Source organism: Apis laboriosa, unplaced genomic scaffold, assembly GCF_014066325.1.
Source record: "Apis laboriosa isolate Shangri-la unplaced genomic scaffold, ASM1406632v1 scaffold26_cov146, whole genome shotgun sequence".
Taxonomy (NCBI): Eukaryota; Metazoa; Arthropoda; class Insecta; order Hymenoptera; family Apidae; genus Apis; species Apis laboriosa.
In genome coordinates, this window is record NW_025222592.1 from 4378397 (window position 1) to 4397842 (window position 19446).

Here is a 19446-nt window from a genome sequence, read left to right on the forward strand (position 1 = left end):
AATTCGAAATTTACTATAAAGGGAAAGAATAAATTAAAAAAAAAAAAAAAACGACCCTCCTCACCCGCATCTCTCCCCTCGAGCGTGGACCGATGTCAGCGCGCGGATTACAATACATGGAACGATCGGGTTACGAGCGTGACGAGCCCCGATTCGAGCTGATTTTCAGAAAATCGAAAACCCGCTCGTCCACTCCAAGCTCGTACGTGTACCCGGTTATCCCGGCTGGCCATTGTTTCCGTTTCGATTCGATCGACGAAGAGGAGGGAGGGGCGATCGAGAAAGCAGTTAGAACGTCGATGGTGGCTGCACGAGACAGCGGAAGCACTCGAGGAAATCCCCTCGCTCGCGGGATCGAATCGATCGGTAAAGAAGAGTCGACAAACAACCGCGGATCCCCACCCGCTCTTTACCCCCAAATTGAAATTCGATTTTCGGCGGAAGAGCAGTGGACTTCCCTCCCCTCCCTGGAAGGAAGCTGAAACCTTATGATGGATGTGTGAAACGAAGATCGAAAGAGAAGATTTAAGATGATAAGAATGTAAAAACAAAGTGTGAAATGATCGGATTAAAATTTGCGAATCGAATCGTTGTGTAATTTTATCGATCTCTAATTTTATTCGGATTATTAATTGAAAATCATTTCGGGATTCGAAATGGCCAAAGCGCCATGAAAAAGAAAGAAATAATACCTTTCGTTAACGCGTGCTCCACCAATTTAATTTTCCCCTCGTAAATATTTCGGCGGGCATTAACCGCTTTACCAAACATCCGAATTTAACATGTATTCCGCTCGCAATCGAGAGACTTAATTTCTGTCCGATCCATCGATCGTTTTTCCAATAAAAAAAAAAAAAGGAAGGAAGGAAGAAACGAAACAAATCCTTCTTTAAATTTACCATTTTCAACCGGCGAAAATGCTCGTGATACTTGCCATGATATCAGGAACAGGATATCCTCTCTCTTTCTCTCTGAACGAGAGAAGTCGAAGGAAGGAACGTTAAAGCTGTTTTCACATTGTCGTTCGCGGAGGAATTCTCCGCCCCGAGTACTTGCCATGGTAATCAAGTGGAAGCCCACCGGCTGGGTCCATTCCAGATTGCCCCTCGTTCAATTAGCATACATACGATGGCCACGTACGACTCCTTCCTCCGAAAGAGGAGGAAACCTCCGAGCGTTAATTGATTCGACGCGTCCTCCTTCCAAAAAATAATCCGTCACCATTTTCTTTCTCAGAGAAATGAATGAATTTGGACGATTGATTGACAACGATCGATACGCAACGTATTAAGAGATAAGAGACAGTGTCATCTTCGATATCCACGTTAACACAGCGATTCTCCAAGTGTCCGCAAAACATTTCAGCTTCCATCCCTTTTCCACGTGTGCAATACACCGCCCGTATTCGAACTTCTCGTGTTTTCCACTCAGCCCATTTTTCCTCCCCGATGTTTCCTTCCCCTTGGAATTTCGAAAAGTTTCCATTCCACCGTTCGACCGTGAAGCAATAAGAAGCGAGAAGAGGGGAGAAATTTCAAATCCCACCCCGTCATTCGGTTATCGATTTTTATTTCTCGCCGCCATTTTCGATGAGATGAAAATTAGCGCATCGAGTTTAATAGTTCGAAGATTATGATGCATCATGCAAAGCTTCTTTTTTAAAAGGAAAAGGAATTGTTGCTTCATTTGCATCCCTGAACTAACGTTAATATTATTTACATAATTGCGGAGGGTGCCATTGAAATAAATATATGAAAAAAGCATGGCAATTTGATGATGTTATTATAGTTACTGAATTATTATTAAAATCTCTTATAAAAAAGTTTATAATGAATCTTCCGCGTTAATAATTGTGTAAATGAAAATAATAAGTCTGAATATATTTTATTTTGGCAAAAATTAATAAAAGGCGAAGGAATATGAAATTTCGCGGAAGAATACCGGGCGCGTATCAGCTCGATCCGATTAAGTTTCGTGTAAATTTCAGCCAGGATCCGTGTATCCGTGTCGTATTTCATAACTCGTTGCCTCGTTGCACGGGTTCTCGTTCCTTTAATTTCCGCCTTCCTGCCCGGCCTCGACGCGATATATTCGCCTCCGTCCCGTTGCAAATTCGTCTGGCGGCCAATTACGAAAACGATACCTGGCAGTCGATAAACTTTCCGCCACAGCCTTCGATTCGCGTTGAGCCAGAAGTTATCGAGAATAAAAAAAAAGGTAAGGGGATAATAAGGGGATCAAGATTCTTTGCTTCGTAAATCGAAGGAAATATGAATTCAGTAGTTTAATTAGAAGGTATTAAGATCGAGAGGCAACATTCTTTTCTTAATTTCACTCTTTGCGAAAGATAATGCTTGGATAAACCGTTCGTTTGGCATATAAAAAAGATTTTTAGAGTCGAAATTTTTAGAGTGAAATTAATCCGTAACAAATAGTTTTAACGGGGAATTAAAGAAAAATTAATCAAGTTGCAACGATAACGATATCAATCGTCAACAAACCTTCGATCGCAAAGCTATAGATCTTCCTTCCCAGTTTTCAAAGCTCCATTACTCTTCCAGCTTATCTCAAAGGAACGATCCTCTGCCACCTAGGAAGGGATAAAAAAGACGTTGCTCGAAGGACGATCCAGATCCCTTATCCGAGGGAAGCATTCTTTTAGTAAAAAAAATGTTGGAATCCAGGAAACGGAAACCACTTCTTCCCTCCTGTGGTTGGCATCTGGACGACGAAATACGGGAAACAAATCTAGTGGGAGAATCCAGTGGCCAGTTTTCTCTTCCTTCCCCCCTAAAAAAAAAGAAAAACAAAAATAAAAATCTTGTAATAATATCTCGTAATTGTATACGCAGCAACAGGTATCTATTGGAAGAAAAAACAAAAATAAAATTGTGTTAATCGATGAATAATATATTTAGATTGATTATTAAGATTGTATTATCATTAGATCGATGATAAATAGTGATGCGATAAAAATGGGGGTCGAGTAATTTTCCGATGATTGTGTAAAAGGAACAATCGTGGAATCGGTGTTTGTATTTTTAATTTAAAAAAATACATTTTCAATATTGATTTGGAGAGAAAAAATTGGGAATAATAATGAAAAAATAAGAATAATGTTTCTCATCCACGATCCAATCTTCTATTTCTTCGGAAAGAATTATATTAAAAAAAAAAAGCATCTTTACGAATGATGAAACGAGAATTAAAATGACGATGAGTTCCTCGAAGGAAGTTGGAACAGAGGAGCACGATGTCGATGTGTACGTGTAGCGTGTACAGCGACGACAAGCGAAGCTGTACGAAACCGGTCATGAGGAGGAAAGGGAAGAAATAAGAAAAGAGAAGGAACGACATCTGTCGAGTGGCTTTGATCGGTCAATAACGATTTCCCCGGGAATATAAATGTCTCCGCGAGAGCAGTAGTTGTCCAGGTTGTTCGATTCGACCCGTGTCCGGCATCGCCTTTTAATCTTGTAGCTTTGCCTCTTTTAATCTCGTTCCGATCGACCGGCTGGTTTCCTCTCCACCACTCGTTCGAATTTCTTCTTTCGTTTGAAACGATTTGGAATCCTCATCCAAGTATACGCAAAGTCGTTGTACTGGTTCAATGTTGTTAATTTTGAAAAGTATGAAAAAAAGAGATGGAAGTTCGACTTGGAAGTTGTTTAAGAATAATTGTGAAAGATTTGTGAGAGCACATTGTTTGGAAGGTACAAATATCTTCGATATGCTGTATGAATAAGATGATTGCTTTCAACTCGACCCTATTAAAATTCAGAAAAGTTTAAACCGTTGTAACTCCGAAGATAGTAACTTCCGGTCAACGAACGAAAGATCATTAGAAGCGTGGAACCTTGCCCTTTAAAACGGTTTTTCATTCGTCTCGATACGACTTCCGGTTCCCGAGATGTCATCGTGTAAAGACAAGAGTAATTTTTAATCATTTACCTTCAACTCGATTCAAATCTCTATTAAAATTCAGAAAAGTTTAAACCGTTGTAACTCCGAAAATAGTAACTTCCGGTCAACGAACGAAAGATCATTAGAAGCGTGGAACCTTGCCCTTTAAAACGGTTTTTCATTCGTCTCGATACGACTTCCGGTTCCCGAGATATCATCGTGTAAAGACAAGAGTAATTTTTAATCGTTTAATGTCTTCGTCCTTGTCGGTTATTCGTATCTCTCGCTCGCACCTCTTCTAACTGACCTATTCCAAATTCCAGACAAGCGACAGACGTAATTCTTGGAAAAATGTAGTACGCACTTTCAAAAAATGTAGGTCACGAGTCCATTCATAATATCCGCGCTATGTTAAATGCCATGGAAACTTTGACTCGTTATATCTCGGCAATGGATTGAGATATCGGGATGAATCAAAAATGGATTTCAAGAGCATGATTCCCTCTATATCCTGAGAGTGTTTTAAAGAGGAAATTTTTCTAATTTTCTACATATTAATTGAATTGAATCTGGTTTTATTTAAAATATAATCTTCGCATAACAATACACAGCGTTTTCTATTAATGTATTAATTCTCCGTATACGTCTCTGGATACCTTCATAAAGATTTCAAGTTCTGGCTCGAAAGAAATAGATTCGTCTAGCCATAACGAATTTTTCCTCCGTTGGGAAAAATTGTCTCGGACAGGCAGGCAGTCTTCCACGAGGCTTTCATCGCGTGCAAATTTTTACATCGAACGTTAAACTTTCGGGAAGTGTGACGCTCGCTTTGTCACTTCCATGGCTCGGTACATCGGAAATCCACGCCCTTTGACGCCGTCCTGAAAAGTTGCTGGCGACGGGCGATCAGGTTTGACGGGCAATTGACACCGATAATCAAAGCTTCGTACTTTCTCTTTTCGCTCGATAGCGATGACAATTTTTACTTCGTACCCGGGAATAAAATTATTTCTCTCTCGTCGTTCCACGTTGAACGAAAGTCGTCGAGAAAATAAGACATACACGATATTCGATATTCTTTCGACATGAAATCGTTAAAGAGATTAAGAAACTAAAAATTCATCTTATTTCTATATATATTATTATTATTATATATATCAAAAAATGAACAAATAAATACCAACAAACGATATTATATTTGAATTTGAAAATTTTCGAATAATCGAAACGAAGATAAAAATTCGATACCGCCTTAAAAAAGAGAGAGAGAGAGAAATAAAAAAAGACCGTGTCAGTAATGAAAATCGTGCATCGTGCCCCTATATTTCCGGTTATTTAACCTTATCATTGGCGATTCCACGGGATCACGGGAGATGGATCAGGATATTTAGAGTGGCGCATCAATCTCGCATCGGGGGCCGGGCATACGGCCCATTCGGTTGCTCGCAAATCCACGTCGTTTCGCCGGCCGGTGCATTAAACGGGGGATTTATATTTCCTCGAATAGGGGGCGATGGGATCGATCGGCTATTGTCGGCTCCAAGTGGCGCCATTTTGCATCTTATTTAAGGGAAGGGAAGGGACCGCGCCTCCAATAAAAACATCTTTCCTGTCCCAAGGGAAGGGAGGGGAGAGGGTTGGTTGGTTTGTGATCGTTGCCACTTTTGTGCGCGTTCTCTGTCCCCCTCCACTCCTGCTGCGAATTTCGATCCTCCTCGTGCCCTTTCTTATTGCGTTAGGTTATAAGTTATAGGCTCACCTCTGTACCTTGGCGGAGATACAAGGATTTACGAGGTTCTCGACGAATTTACCTACCATCCCCTCCGAAAGAAGAAAACGTGTAAGCACGTGATTGAGGGGTAGTTTAAATGGAATAGGATTTCGATCCTAGTTCTAAATAAGGATAACGAGTAATTTTAATTTTTTTAATCAATCAACCCTTTATATTTCTAAAAATAACGATATATCGATTATTTTATACAATTGAAATATTATTTCCAGTTTATTATTTGTAAAAATTGGGATTCACGTATTTTAAAAAAAAAAAAAAAAAAAAAGAAACTCTCAGAATTTCGATACTCTTTCCTTCCCCCTCCTTTTCGGTGGCGATCATCGCGAACGTAGTCGCCGGAAAAAAGTTGGCAAAAATGGAAGATCTCGGAATCGAGCGTCGATCGGTCGAGAGACAGACAACGATCGAATATCTCGTCCGTCAGTGGTGGAGAATTGTTGGAGTCTCTCCCCGTCGAGGATTGGGACGATTTGGCGTGGCGCTCGACGATATCCACGGGGAGACAGGCGTGGGCTACGGCGAAAGGGCTCGGTGGTAACAGTCGGGACGGGGCGCATAAATCAGCCGCACGAGACCCTCGAGGAGCGCGGAGGAGGCGTCTGGAGGAGGGCCGGCAGGCCGGGCCGTCGATAAAATGCTAAATCGGAGAGATAATAAAGATAAAAATAAAGATAAGCCGCCCCCGGATCCGCACAGAGAGTTCTTGGACGCTGAGTCCACCGACGAGGAGGAGAGGCGTAAGATTTACGAGAGAAATATTAAACGTTTATCCTCTCTCCCCCTTCCATTTTATACGATTCCTCTGTACCATTCCCTTCGTCTCCTTCTCCTTTCGTTTCGTTTCTTTCTTCTTATCCCCGGATGAATTGTTGGACGCGTTCTAACCTAACGATCTCGATTTCGATCAAAAATTAATCGCATTTTAATTGCGATTGTCAAGTATAATTTAAGAATGTATTATTTTAAAAGTATTTTAATGTATTAATGTATTACTTTAAAAGTAGTTTCAATGTATATATTTTAAAAGTTTAATTTTGAAAAATTAGTGAAAATTCAAAATCGAATCGTAACGATTCTTGGAATATTTTCGTTGGAATCTGGAGTATATGAAAGTGTATAGGAATATTGAGCTACTTGAAAATGAGGACGGTGGAAAGCCTTATATGTACCTATCTCGATCCTCCGCGTTCAATTTATCGTTATTAATTGGCCGGTAATCAAAAGAAGCAAATTATATGGCTCCTTAATAAGCAATAGTCCTTTTCTTAAATCCAAATATTACTCCCTCTCTATCAATAATCCTTTTTCTTAAACATCCTTTCCTTTGAAACTTTGCTTCAAAATGTACCTGTATATACATCCTAAAATATTTATCTTCTTATTCTACAAGATTTTACAAGCTTAAAGCTAAGAAATATTTAAGAAATATATTCACAAGTTCGACAATTTGATAAATAAGATCGGCGTCTTCTCGATCGATCGCAAGTACATCGCGTTCAACAGGGATTGAATTATGACGCTCGATGTGATCCACTAACAGACGATTAATAGGCCATTCGATCCGCCCTCGTGTTCCTAATTCGTCTCGAGGTTTACGATAATTCGAGGCCTGTCCCTCGTCAATGCCACGAGTTGGAGGGGGTGGAAACGTGTTTCCAAGTTTCGTAAAGTAGGATGAAACCGATGACGAAAGTGGTGTGGATGTCTGTCGTGGATATTTGCTCGAAATATCTGTGGAGTATCCGTGGAGAGTTGTAGGAGGGGGGGAGAGGGATGGCGAGAAAGGGAGCGGGGTTGAAACAATTAATGTCACGGGCTGGCTGCGGATGATCGAGGGCGGCGAGGCAATTCAGTGGCGAGGACTCGTCGCAAAATCACCGATGGGGTTTAATTTCCTATTAAATTACCCCTTCGCGTGCCTCTTCGTTATCAAGGGGGGGTGAAACGCGGGAGTTAATTATGCGGCCGCCGAAAATTTTCTCGATTTTTTTTTAATCGATTAATGATTATTATTCTCAACAGATGGTGAAAAATGGGGGAAAATATCAGGATGGTAAACGAATAATCATACGAAATTGTTAAGAATTGTTAAGAATTTCTTATATTGTTCCAACAATCTACATAACATATCATATCATATTCTTCTTACTATCGATAATTCGATATATTTAAATATTAGATAATTAAAAAATTATTTTCAACGATTCTTCTAAATAGAAAGAAGAGAGAAATCGAAGTAAAGGGGAGAATCTAAAATTCTCTGATCTCATTATAATTATAAATATAAATTCCATTCCCTATCGATTGGAAAATAAAAAAATCGCTACAATTCTTCGAGCCTTCCGATTGATCCCTTCTTTTTTTTTTTTTTTTTAAATTACGTACTTCTGCAACGAGCGGAATAAAATTTAAAAAAAAAAAGAAAAAGTGAAATTCAATTTTAGGGGAAAATCATTCGAAATCTACCGTCAAAAATGTTATTTCGAAAGGAAAAAAATAAAAAAAAAGAAAAAAAAAGGAGAAAAATCCCCCGACTAAAAAATCGGAGCAACGTTGCTCGAACAAGGTAGCAGATACAGGAATGGCGAAATAATTTCGCACATCGCGCAAAGTGGCCGTAATTACGTCGACAATGGTCGTCGGCGCTCGCGCGCGAGTTAATACACGGCCAAGCAAAAATGTTTGCCGCGAATATCCCGGGTTCGATCGGGGGGAGAAGGGGGTCTCCCTCTGTCGAGAGGAAGGGGAGGAAAAAAAAAAAAAAAAAAAAAAAAAAAAATACCCTCGCGTTGAAAACGCGTAACGAAATTGTAACTGTTAATCCTCTCGACGAGAATTTTATTGCGAATCGCTATTGCGACCAACCCCCGACCACCTCCCCACCGATCGATACGAATGTTAATGAATTTTAATAAACAGCTTCCCCAGCTTTCTCCCTCCCCCAGTCGCGAATATTCGCGTATAATCGCGCTGATAATTGAACAATTTGTCACCTCTCGAAAAACCACCACTCTCGTCGCGTTTGGATTGTAATTTTAGAATTTCGCTCGAAAGGAGCGATTTGGCCGGATTTTTTGGCCGTTTCTCTCGTTGACGAATTTTGATAAAACGGGCCGCTCTTCTTTTGGGATGGATCATGGAGAAATTTACGAATATATCGCGTTGACGATCGACAACCTCGAGAACCATCCCCTCTCGTTGTTTGAATATAATTTTAAGTATGCTTGTGTGATTATTCTCGATGATATTTTTGGGGAGAGGGATGGAAAATTGAAAAATTTATTTATTTATAAAATCGCGTTGAAATAAATATTCTGCGCGAGTCTGGTCAATTCTCTGGACGACGTTTAACGAATTTTCGACAAAAAAAAAAAAAAGAAATTACTTTAATAATTGAACGATTTAACTCTCGAAAAAGAAAAACTTTTCCCTCCCGTTTTCGAATATAAATATTAGATCACTGGTAATTTTGCCAAATTCAATTTTCTCCATTACAACTAAATAACCCTCCCAGATCAATCCTCCCCTACAAAATTTATAATAAATTCCTTCTCTTCTGTGTATTACAAAAATTGTTCCTTCAAATTCTACAAATCCAACAGATTTTTTTCCACAATTTCTTTATCCCCTCTCCCCCCATTTTCATACAAATATCTTCTCTTTTTCCCTCCCTCTCTCTCTCTCTCTCCCCTCCCCCCATATCACGATCCCTTTCGACGATACGAAAAATTCAACGGCAATTCGGCTTTCCTCCTCCTCTGATGACAGGCGCGGGCGCGGCCATTTCCGCGCGTGTCATTTCCCCCCCACCCCCGATGAAAAACGCGCGCCTTTCCCGCTCTTTCCCTGCCTGCAATACATTTTCCATTATCGCTCGATCCCTCGCGCGCGATATCACGCGGAATGTTATCGAATGTTGGCGTGGTCTGGAAATTCGCGACGATCGTAGGTAACTTTTTTTTTTTTTTTTTTTTTTTAAGCGAAGGAAAAAATGGCCGGGACGCGTGATGTTCGAATTGGCGCGAATTTTTTTTACTTTTTTTATTTTTATTATTTTTTTTTTTTTCGGAGGGATTTGCAAAGCGGAAATTGAATCGAAGTGTACGAAGTGGAACGAGAATGAAACAGGGGAGGGGTAGAATCTAGCTTAGCTCGAAGTGGCTAATTGATTCGTCTAATCCCCTAATCTGATTGCGATTCGTATTTTCGTATTATTGATGCTCGCAACGTGTGGAGGAGGATTTGATGAAGAGATTATTATATTCGGATTGATAAATAATGTTGCACGAATATTACGAGCGAGTTTTCCAATTATTTGGTTCCTCCGATCCGATTCGAAATCTTAAAAGGTTGAAATTGGGCGCGAAAAGAAGAGGATATATAATTAGAATAAAAATCTAAGAAAGATGGAGCGAGGAAGTTGTTCGAAAGGGACGATAAATTAGAAGAAATGTTCCCTGAAGCAACAGCCCTGTTAAGGCATAGACTATCATAAAGGCAAGTTTTATGATGTCGAGCAGCCGCGAACAACAAATTTTCACTTCCAAACGGGGATGGAAAAACCCGTATTCCAGCTTTTCCGACAGTCGTTCCAACAACAAGTGATAAAAACACTTTTGTAAATCTCGGGCAAGACACGTTGTTAAGCGACACAAAATCTGTCCCTGTTTTATATACGATGACAATAACGATACGATTTTCGTGCTAATTGACACGCGCGTGCGGAGGAAAAAATTTTAATTATTTCCTATAAGAAATTTCTTCTATTCGAGTATTCCAAAGAAAGATTCTGAATTAACGCGAATCCAAAGATCCATATACGTATTACATTGAATCTAAAATTCGAAACAAAGAAACAAAGATCCGCTCCAAAATCCAAAAGCCAAAACCCTTACTAACAATCCTTCCATCCCGACGAAAGCAAAGTTTTCATTAACAACAATTACAAGAAGAAAAGAGTGGCTCCTCTACACTCTGTTATAAAATGAAATAAGAACGTGACAATGAACGTAAACCATGAAGAACCATGGAAGGCTACGATAATAAGTCCCTTGGCCGGTATTTCCTCCCTGGAAAAGATGGGGAGAGGATGCATCGTTACTATCTACATAATGCTCCCTATCATAGACCGATAAATTACAGCAACGTGTCCCCCCGCGTGTTTCCTCTTCCGCCGTTTCGGTTCCTAGCCGATCGATTTATCGTTGCTGTTAGATTGCCAGCGACGAAGTATCCTCTCGGGATACTTCGGCGAAAAAAGGGGAGATCTCTTGGAAACGATTTAAAAACGCGGTTGGATTTGAAGGGATCTGAAGGATGGATTCGTTTGAATTCTTTCGAGGTCTAATTTTAGGGAAGGAAGGAGTGATTGATTCGAAGGGCGGTCGTAGTTGTACAATTTTGATATTCCTTGTCTTTGGATCGAATCAATCAAAACTGGAATATGTTTCTGTTGCAGGATACGAAGAGGTGGTCGAAGAGGAGCTTAGACCGGTTTACGATGACGAGGAATTGATGGAGCTGGTTAGTGGTTCGACTCTCGCCTTGTAGAATATAGTAAAGTATTCTATCACACGATTGGGTGATAGGATGTTGATGATTATGAACGAGGATGAGAAATATAGGGGGATATTGTTAGTATGAATTATGAGAAAAAATGATGTTGATGAGGGCGGTGATGACGAAGATCGTGTGGATGGGGAAGGTGATGATGAAGATGATGAGAATGATGAAAATTATGAGGATAATGATGATGATGATGATGACGAGGATGATGAGGAGGAAGAGGAACAGGAAGAGGATGATTAGGATGAAGAAGATAGATAAACGACGATGGATAAGTATAGACGATAATCCAAAAAAAAAAAAAATAAAAAATAAACCCGAATTATAATTATAAACCAACATCCCTTCTGTTCACCTTCTGTGTGTAAGAATAAATTAAATCGTAAACGAACGAATCTAAAAATCATTTTTCAAACACATCAAAAAAAAATCATTGCTCGATACACTGTGATGTATCTGTAGAAAAAAAAAAAAAAAAAAAAACCTTCTTTCCTCCCTCAAGATAAACATCGTAAAAGACATGACGACGTTGTCCGGCTTGAAGGACACTCACTGGACCTACTTCAGCGAAATGACGATCCGTGAATTCTTCCTGAACCCGAACTTCACCACCATATGCATGTTCTTCTCCCACAACAGGCTGATCGTCTCCCTCTCCTTCCCCCTGATCCTTGTCACCGAGTTCACCTACTTCATCAGGCAGCCACGGCAGGTGCTGCGCGCAGAAACGTTCAGGAACGAGATATTGTTCGGCACTGTGAACGACAAACCGGAATACTACATACTGTCCATAGTCGAGAACGTGTTGGCGCCGATCTTCCTCAAGATCGAGACCTGGCCAGACAGTATCCTGCTTAATTCCTGTTTAATTAACCAAAGGGCAAAGTCTTCTCCCTCTTGAACGATCTCTCCCCTCGAAAAAGTTGTCGCAAGTTTAATTGCATATTTCTCGAACGAATATCCCGTACATATAATTCGTATCCAAATTTTGGAAAGCTTTTCGATTTTAGCTTTAAATAGATTCCTCCCATAATTTGCTTTGATTAAAAGTATTCATTTAGATAAAAGAGTCGAGAGATTTCTTCGTAATATATATATGTATAGGAAACGCAAAAGTGACAAAAGGAGTAAAAATTTAGAAATCATCCCTCGACTTTAAGCTTTCGACGAGTCTGGCGTTACCAAGCGAATTTCGTAACTTGGGGCGCGCAATCCCTGTTACCGCAGCGCGAACTTCCGGCTTCCAGTGTCGGCCAACACAGGGGTGGGGAGGGAGAAGGAGGACGGCGAAACAGGAAGGGTTAGGACGAAGTTATTATTACCATAATTTTCGGCTAAATGCACCGCTGCAACTCTTCCTCCTCCTCCTCCTCCTCCTCCTTCTCTGCTGCAATTCGAATGTTTGCACACGCACATAGGGGAGGAATTGCATTGCAACGTTTGGCCGGAAGTCGCCTCATTATTTCTAATGGATCCACGTTGAACGGGATGGACAGTGACTCCTCCACTTTTCGTCCAATCTAGAATTGGTGGTGTATATATGGGGGGGGGAGGAAAAGAAGGGTGGTTTTTCTCTTCCTTTTTCAATTTTTCAATTTTTGCCCTAATTTTAGGATTACGATGGTCGTTCGTGATGACAATGAACGATTATTGTATGAGATCATTGAATATCTTTGGATTTTCAGTCAGAAGAATTTGTTTTCTCGATTTAAGGGATACTTTTTATGAGATTGAAATATTGTATCGTGCAAACGAAATGACTGCAAGGATTCGGCTTTCTTTCTTGTATTGTTTTAAATATATACTCAAGGATGATCGCGAAAGATCGATATTTTTTTTCGTTTATTAAATTAGGAAAAAATAATGGAATCGATAGATATTAAGTTTCTTGGAACAATTTGAAATGATTTTTGAAGGGTATCTTCTGAACATCCTTCTTGAATATCCTTTGAAGAAGAAAAATATTTACGTTTCCCAGGCTTATTGCTATTTCCTTAACCTGATACACATGCGTGAAGGCGGATTTCTACACGCACATGGACTCGTTCCTGTGCTCCTTAACGGACCTTACGTACAAAATGCAGGGGTTAACGGTGATATACGTGCCGAGGGAGGGTGACGAGCTGGTTGTGGACGAGATGGGCGCCGATAAGGAGATAATCAAGAGGATGGAGGTGGTGGTGGCCTATTGGACCACCCAAGTGAGGATAGCGCTCTCGGATCAGGAACAGGCAACACCCCTCGAATTGTTGTGCCTCAAGGACGAATACGACTTTTGGATCTATCGATGTTAGTTCCATGCTCCGTCTTGATTTCGGGGATATTTGTAAAAAAATACGATTCAATTCAGAATTTTCCCGCGTCCGTCCATCTCATTCATAATTCATAAATTGGAATTCGATTTTGAAATATTCCTCGAATATTTGAATTTCGACATTTCCAGTGTCGAAAAGTGTTGTGTGAACACTTTTTACTGAAACGAAAAATTTTCAATTTCAATTCTTTTTCCTCCTTATCGTATCGCGGAAAAAAAAAGGAATCTTCATTTTACTGATTATTACTCGGTAAAGATTCGTTGGACAAGATTTCACACTCGCGGATATCTTTTGAAGAAAAATAAATTCTCGTTCGAACAGACGACAATCTCAGCGGTTTAAACTACCAAGTGCAGAACCCCACCGTGAAAAAGATAACGGATTTCCTGATGACGAGCCACTCGACCTACGCCCAACAATTCCTGAAATTAAAGGACGAGATCGAGACGTTCGTGAAGGAGGCCATGTCGAACGTCGAGTACCTACGAATCCTGGTCGACCCCTCCTCCGAGATAGACAAATGCCAATCGCCGTCCGAGATTCAGCAACACTTGCTCCTCATCATACACCTGATCAGAATCATCTGGTTGAATTCACCGTTTTACAACACCCAGGAGAGGATCGAGAATCTGTTCAGGGCGCTCAGCAATCAGATAATCATCATCTGCCGGGACTACATAAACTTCGACGAGCTTTTCGCCGGTCAGACGAGAAAGTACATGGAAAAGTTCGACGAGTGCATACAGAGCTGTAAAAATTACATCGCACTGTACGACCAGGTAACATTCGTTTGATTTCAATATTAATATTCCATAATTTCTTTTCGAAGAAAATCTTTTCTTTCGCCTATAAAGCGAGTCACGCAATTCTTCAATAGTCAATAATTAATGTAATATAATTTCCATAATAAATGTAATTAATATAATATAATTTCCACGGGTTCGAGAACCAAACCCTCTCCTTATCGCGTTTTCAAATTCTCTCCCCGGTCGGTGCATTAAGGAACTATTAAACGACGTGTGTGCAGAGTTACCTCGGATACTTGGGGAAGAGCCGTTAAACGTTAAGCGTTAAACGCCACCTCCGCCTTTGCCCGCTGGTTCGCGATGATCCCAACCCCTTGTTAAAGCAACACACTCGCCCTTCCTCCTGCAATTAATCTTATCTTCATCTTTAATCAGGGGCGAGATGGTTGCAAGCGCGCACGAAACCTGCAATAATCGCGATTAACAATACCGATCTCGATCTTCTCCCGTTAAGAATCGATATAAGAGATGATCGTGAAGAAAATTGTAGCACGAATTGTTTAAAAATGATTCGTCGAATTTTGGAAATTAGGGTTTCATCCCTTGTTGAAGGAGGGGAGGGTCAAGTTTTCGGGTTAATACTAACCCTTAACTTAGGCGTTTCTCGTGTGGTTAGATAAGGCAAGGGGGATGAAAATTGCCACGAGCCATGTAGCTGCCGTATCCTCGGTGGAAGGAGGGTGCAAAGGGAGGAGCACGAATTTTCCTGAAAAATCTCTCGGTTTCGAGGATCAATGGAAATCGCTTTTACGATTATTAATTTCTGTTTCGAGATTGATCGATCTTCCCTCTTCGATTTTCTTAAAAATTAAGAAACACTGGTCCTAATGATATATAATTTGTGCATAGTATTGTAAATTTTTGCGATTATTAATTTCTGTTTCGAGATTGATCGATCTTCTCTCTTCGATTTTCTTAAAAATTAAGAAACACTGGTCCTAATGATATATAATTTGTGTATTGTAAATAGTGCGAAGGAATAGTTTTTCGTGTCTCTCCTGCAAGAAACAGGAATCCAGTTCATTAAAAATCATCGCACCGAAAAAGTAATACGATTCCTGTGCTGATGAAGCAAGCAAGGAAATAAAAAAAAAATAATAAAATAAAAATATTGCATTTTCGATATTGTTTATGAAACCCTGGGGGAGGGTTGAGAGCCGTATCCGTTTCGAGAAACGAATCGTGTTCGATAAAAAAAAAAGAAAAAATTTTTTTTCCAAATCGATTTGAAGAAAAATCGGTTTCTGATCGAAAAAAATAACAACATCGCGCGTTCGAACGTTTTTTTTTTTTTTTTTTTTGAAATTGAATCACCAGTCAGCCAGCCAGTCAAGTCCAATATAGGGGGTGTTTAACGAGGGGATTCGCTTCGTGGGAACGAAATGGCGCCACTTTTATTTCGAAAATTTTTAATAATTTTTAATAGTGTTTTGAAGGGGTGAAAAAAAGGTAATTTGTGAGTGAAACGAATAGAGTACCACCATCCTGTGGAGGTGGTGGTGAACTGTTTCCCCTAAGCGGCCGATAATACAGAATAAATTGTTGGTCTCTTGTGTATTCTCTTATTTTCTCTTAGATCTTCTCGATGAGATATAAATAATATTTTGAAAGGGTTGGATTAATTTCCTCGCGTTACGAGTAATGTAATAGAGATTTTGTGTATTCTCTTTATCTATCTCTTGTAGAGAAAAACATTTTTCCCCTGTACAATTATTTCTCTCCAGATATTTCGAAGGCCTAAAATAATTAATATGATAAACCAGTATCTTAAATTTTTTTTTAAACTATTTTGTAGTTGGAAAAAGAGTTGTAGTATATGTATGATATCTATAGATCTAGGACTGATGTATTTTAAAAAAAAAAAATAATTTTTCAGATAGTGCATGCCCATACTACTCTGTTAGGCGTATCGTGGGATTTGAACAAGATCAATATATTCCAGCATATTGATACTTGCATCAGCAGGTGCTACGATATGATTGAGATCTGTCAGGCGATGATCGATTTTGCCAGGTAATCAGTCCACGCCTCTTCATGCCTGTAGACAAACGACCAGAATTGAAGACAGCGTGATAAACAGGATGAAATCTCGAGTATCGTCTCGATTGTGATTTTGCCAGTGATTCTTCGTGAATCAACAGATATAATAATAATTAAATATAATAATAATTAAAAATTATTCACCAATCTTTTTATATTTTGATAAAAATTAGGCAGATATTTGAAGCGAGAAATTTAGAAAATTTCTAAATGAGAGAGAATTTTGTAGAGTAAAATTTTCTAAATTCGCATGATCTTTCAAATACGTTTTAAATTTATACGATATTCGCAGAATGGACGAAACCACAGACGTGGCCAAGCCTATGTTCGGCGGTACGAGGGGCGAGGAGCGAGAAAGGGTGTGTCAGAAGGTCGAAAGGTTGTTTAAGGAGGCTCTGAAAAAAATCGACGACAACTCTCACAATATCTTCGACATCCACCACAGCATGTGGAACGACGACATGTTCGCCTTTCGAACGGAGATAAAGGATCTGGAAATCATTATCGAGAACCTGGTCACGTCGATCTTCGTCAATTTAAACAATGTACAGGAGGCGATGGAGGATTTTCAAAGCTTTCATAGCTACATGAATCGCGACAAGTTGAGAGCTCTGTTTGATTCCAAAACGAGCGAGGTACGAGGTTGAACTGAAAAATCTATCTATTATAAATCTTCGAATTCTTCTGCATAATTTCCATCATATTCTGAAAGTATTTTCACGAAAAGGAAAAGTATAGTATACGATGTCCAATTTTTACCATAAAAATGTTCAAAAGATTCGTAAGATATTTTTTTCTCTTTCTTCCAATTATTTAAAGAAGAATTCTCGATCCACAGCTTTCTCTGAATTCATCTAAATATCCACTATTACAACGGCTGTTAAACAAAACAACTTTCGAATTCTTGAAAATTTTCTATTCCACGACGTAAAATATAAGAATCGTTTCCTACATTTCGAATCGTAAAGAGAAAACAAATCTCTTCTTGCTCCTTAAATTCCCATTGCTCCACCAGATATGGAAACTTTTCTGCGAGGATATCCAGAAAGCGAAGCAAGAGGTGTTGGACGAAATGGAGGAGTATTCCTCGATGACTCCTTATTACGCGGGCAGGGCGTTGAATTTGCGCACGAAGGGCGCCCGGATACAAGTGACGAGACAGATCCTCGAGCACGCTCTCTGGATGCCCTATTGCGGCCTCCGCTACGAGGCGTTCCATCAGCAAGAGCTGCTGCAAAAATCGATCGAGGATTTCGTCGCCGATTTATACGCGAAATGGATCTACGAGGTCGGTGACAATCCCCGGGCAAAGTTGGATCGTTTCCTCATGCGCCGCTGCAACATCACCGAGGGCCTTCTCAGGTGCAACATAGACCCGTCCATTTTGACCTTGTGCCGCGAGGCCTCCTACTGGATCGCGTTGAAATTCATCATCCCTGTCCACGTGCAGATCGTTTTCGACAAATGGGAGACCCTTAATTTCGTGTTCGAGAGCGTTATCGCAGTTATTATCGGTTACAATAAGGTGATCAAAGGTTAGTTTGCCAATTTTATCTCATTTTATTTTTATATCTCAACAACGGGAGACAACGTTATCGTAGTGATCGAAAGTTAGATTGCCAATTTTATCTTTACTTTTATTTTTATATAACGTTGCGTTGAGACATATAGAACATATCGAACTTCTCATTCGAAAAATCGGATTGTTTCTTGGCAGCCATATTGAATCGAGTCACGGCTCCCTCTGCTTCCGAAACTTATTTCAAAAAAGTCACGCTAGACCAGAATTAAAGAGAACTTTAAAGTGATCCATAGCGCGAGTAGCATTCGAATAATTCCATATATAACTTCATCTCTTTCTCTCTCTCTTTCTCTTCCCCTTCTAAAGCGCGCGTTATTTGAAAAAGCAAAAAACCGTTCCCATGCTGCGCGGAAGCATTAAAATAATCTGTGAAATTGTAATCGAGAGAACAAGTGAACAAGCTTGGAAAAAGCGCGCGTTACTTGAAAAATTCCATCCCAACGCTATCGAGAATATTTTAAAATGATCGATCGAAATTGTAATCGTCGAGTAACGTTCGGATAATCGGGTTTCCAAATGGTTGTGTAGAGGTGTCCACATATACATGTGCATATACCTATATTTTTCCAGCTTTGTCGATAGTGGAACGCGAACTGTTCCGCGAACTAATTCGCCAACTAGACAGGAAGATCAATCCAGGCTTAAACAAGCTGACATGGAACACGGAATACGTGGACGCGTACATCGAGGATTGCTTTAACGAAACGGCAAATGTACGCTTCCTCCTCCTCTCTCTCTCTCTCTCTCTCTCTTTCTCTCTCTCTCTCTCTCTCTCTCTCTTTCTCCCCTCCTCTCTCCCCGTCCAACTTGACCGGTTGGATATAGGTTGGAGGAGGCGGCTGATACGGCGGTGGAGAAATTTATGCGCCGAGTCCCCCGGCTCTGTCCCGCTGCGAAATTAAATTTTCTGGCCGAGCCAAGTGGGATATCTGTCCGCGGATCCTTCGTTTGTTTAATTAAGCAAGAAGCGCGCGCGTGGCGGAGGAATAACAATAGCGGATATCCGGTTTGACCGCCGCTTTGCGAAACGTTACGTTCATTGCGAAGGTGGAAGAAGGAATTCGGCCGAACAAAGCACGGGATATTACAAGCCTCGGTGTTACTTGGATGTTCTCACCTCCGTTCTTCTTCTTCTTCTTCTTCTTTATCTTCATCTTCTTCTTCTTCTTCTTCTTCTTCTTCTTCTCCTTCTTCTTCTTCTTCTTCTCCTTCTTCTTCTTTTTCTTCTCCTTCTTCTTCTTCATCTTCATCTTCATCTTCTCATGTGAGTTTCGTGTGCAGCTTCAAGAGTTCATCGACACGTACAGGATGTCGAACGAGCAGATACTGAAACTCTGCGAGATAATCTGCGACACGCCGATGATCGTTATAAAACCGAACTACATGTACGTAATGGAGGAGTTGAAGGAGGATTTGATGAACTCGAGGTATGAGATCCGATTT

At 40.1% G+C, this 19446-nt stretch overlaps 1 protein-coding gene across 1 annotated transcript in view; it reads left to right on the forward strand.

The window, feature by feature from the left end:
• The first annotated feature begins 11780 nt into the window (after positions 1-11780).
• LOC122713934 (dynein axonemal heavy chain 2) overlaps positions 11781-19446 on the forward strand; it is a 34718-nt gene continuing 27052 nt past the window's right edge. Inside the window, exons 1-8 of the mRNA XM_043934774.1 lie at positions 11781-12140; positions 13279-13549; positions 13897-14354; positions 16258-16394; positions 16714-17056; positions 17437-17956; positions 18574-18716; positions 19285-19430. Of these exons, the coding sequence (XP_043790709.1) occupies positions 11781-12140; positions 13279-13549; positions 13897-14354; positions 16258-16394; positions 16714-17056; positions 17437-17956; positions 18574-18716; positions 19285-19430 (2378 nt within the window). The remainder of the gene's footprint in view (positions 12141-13278; positions 13550-13896; positions 14355-16257; positions 16395-16713; positions 17057-17436; positions 17957-18573; positions 18717-19284; positions 19431-19446) is intronic.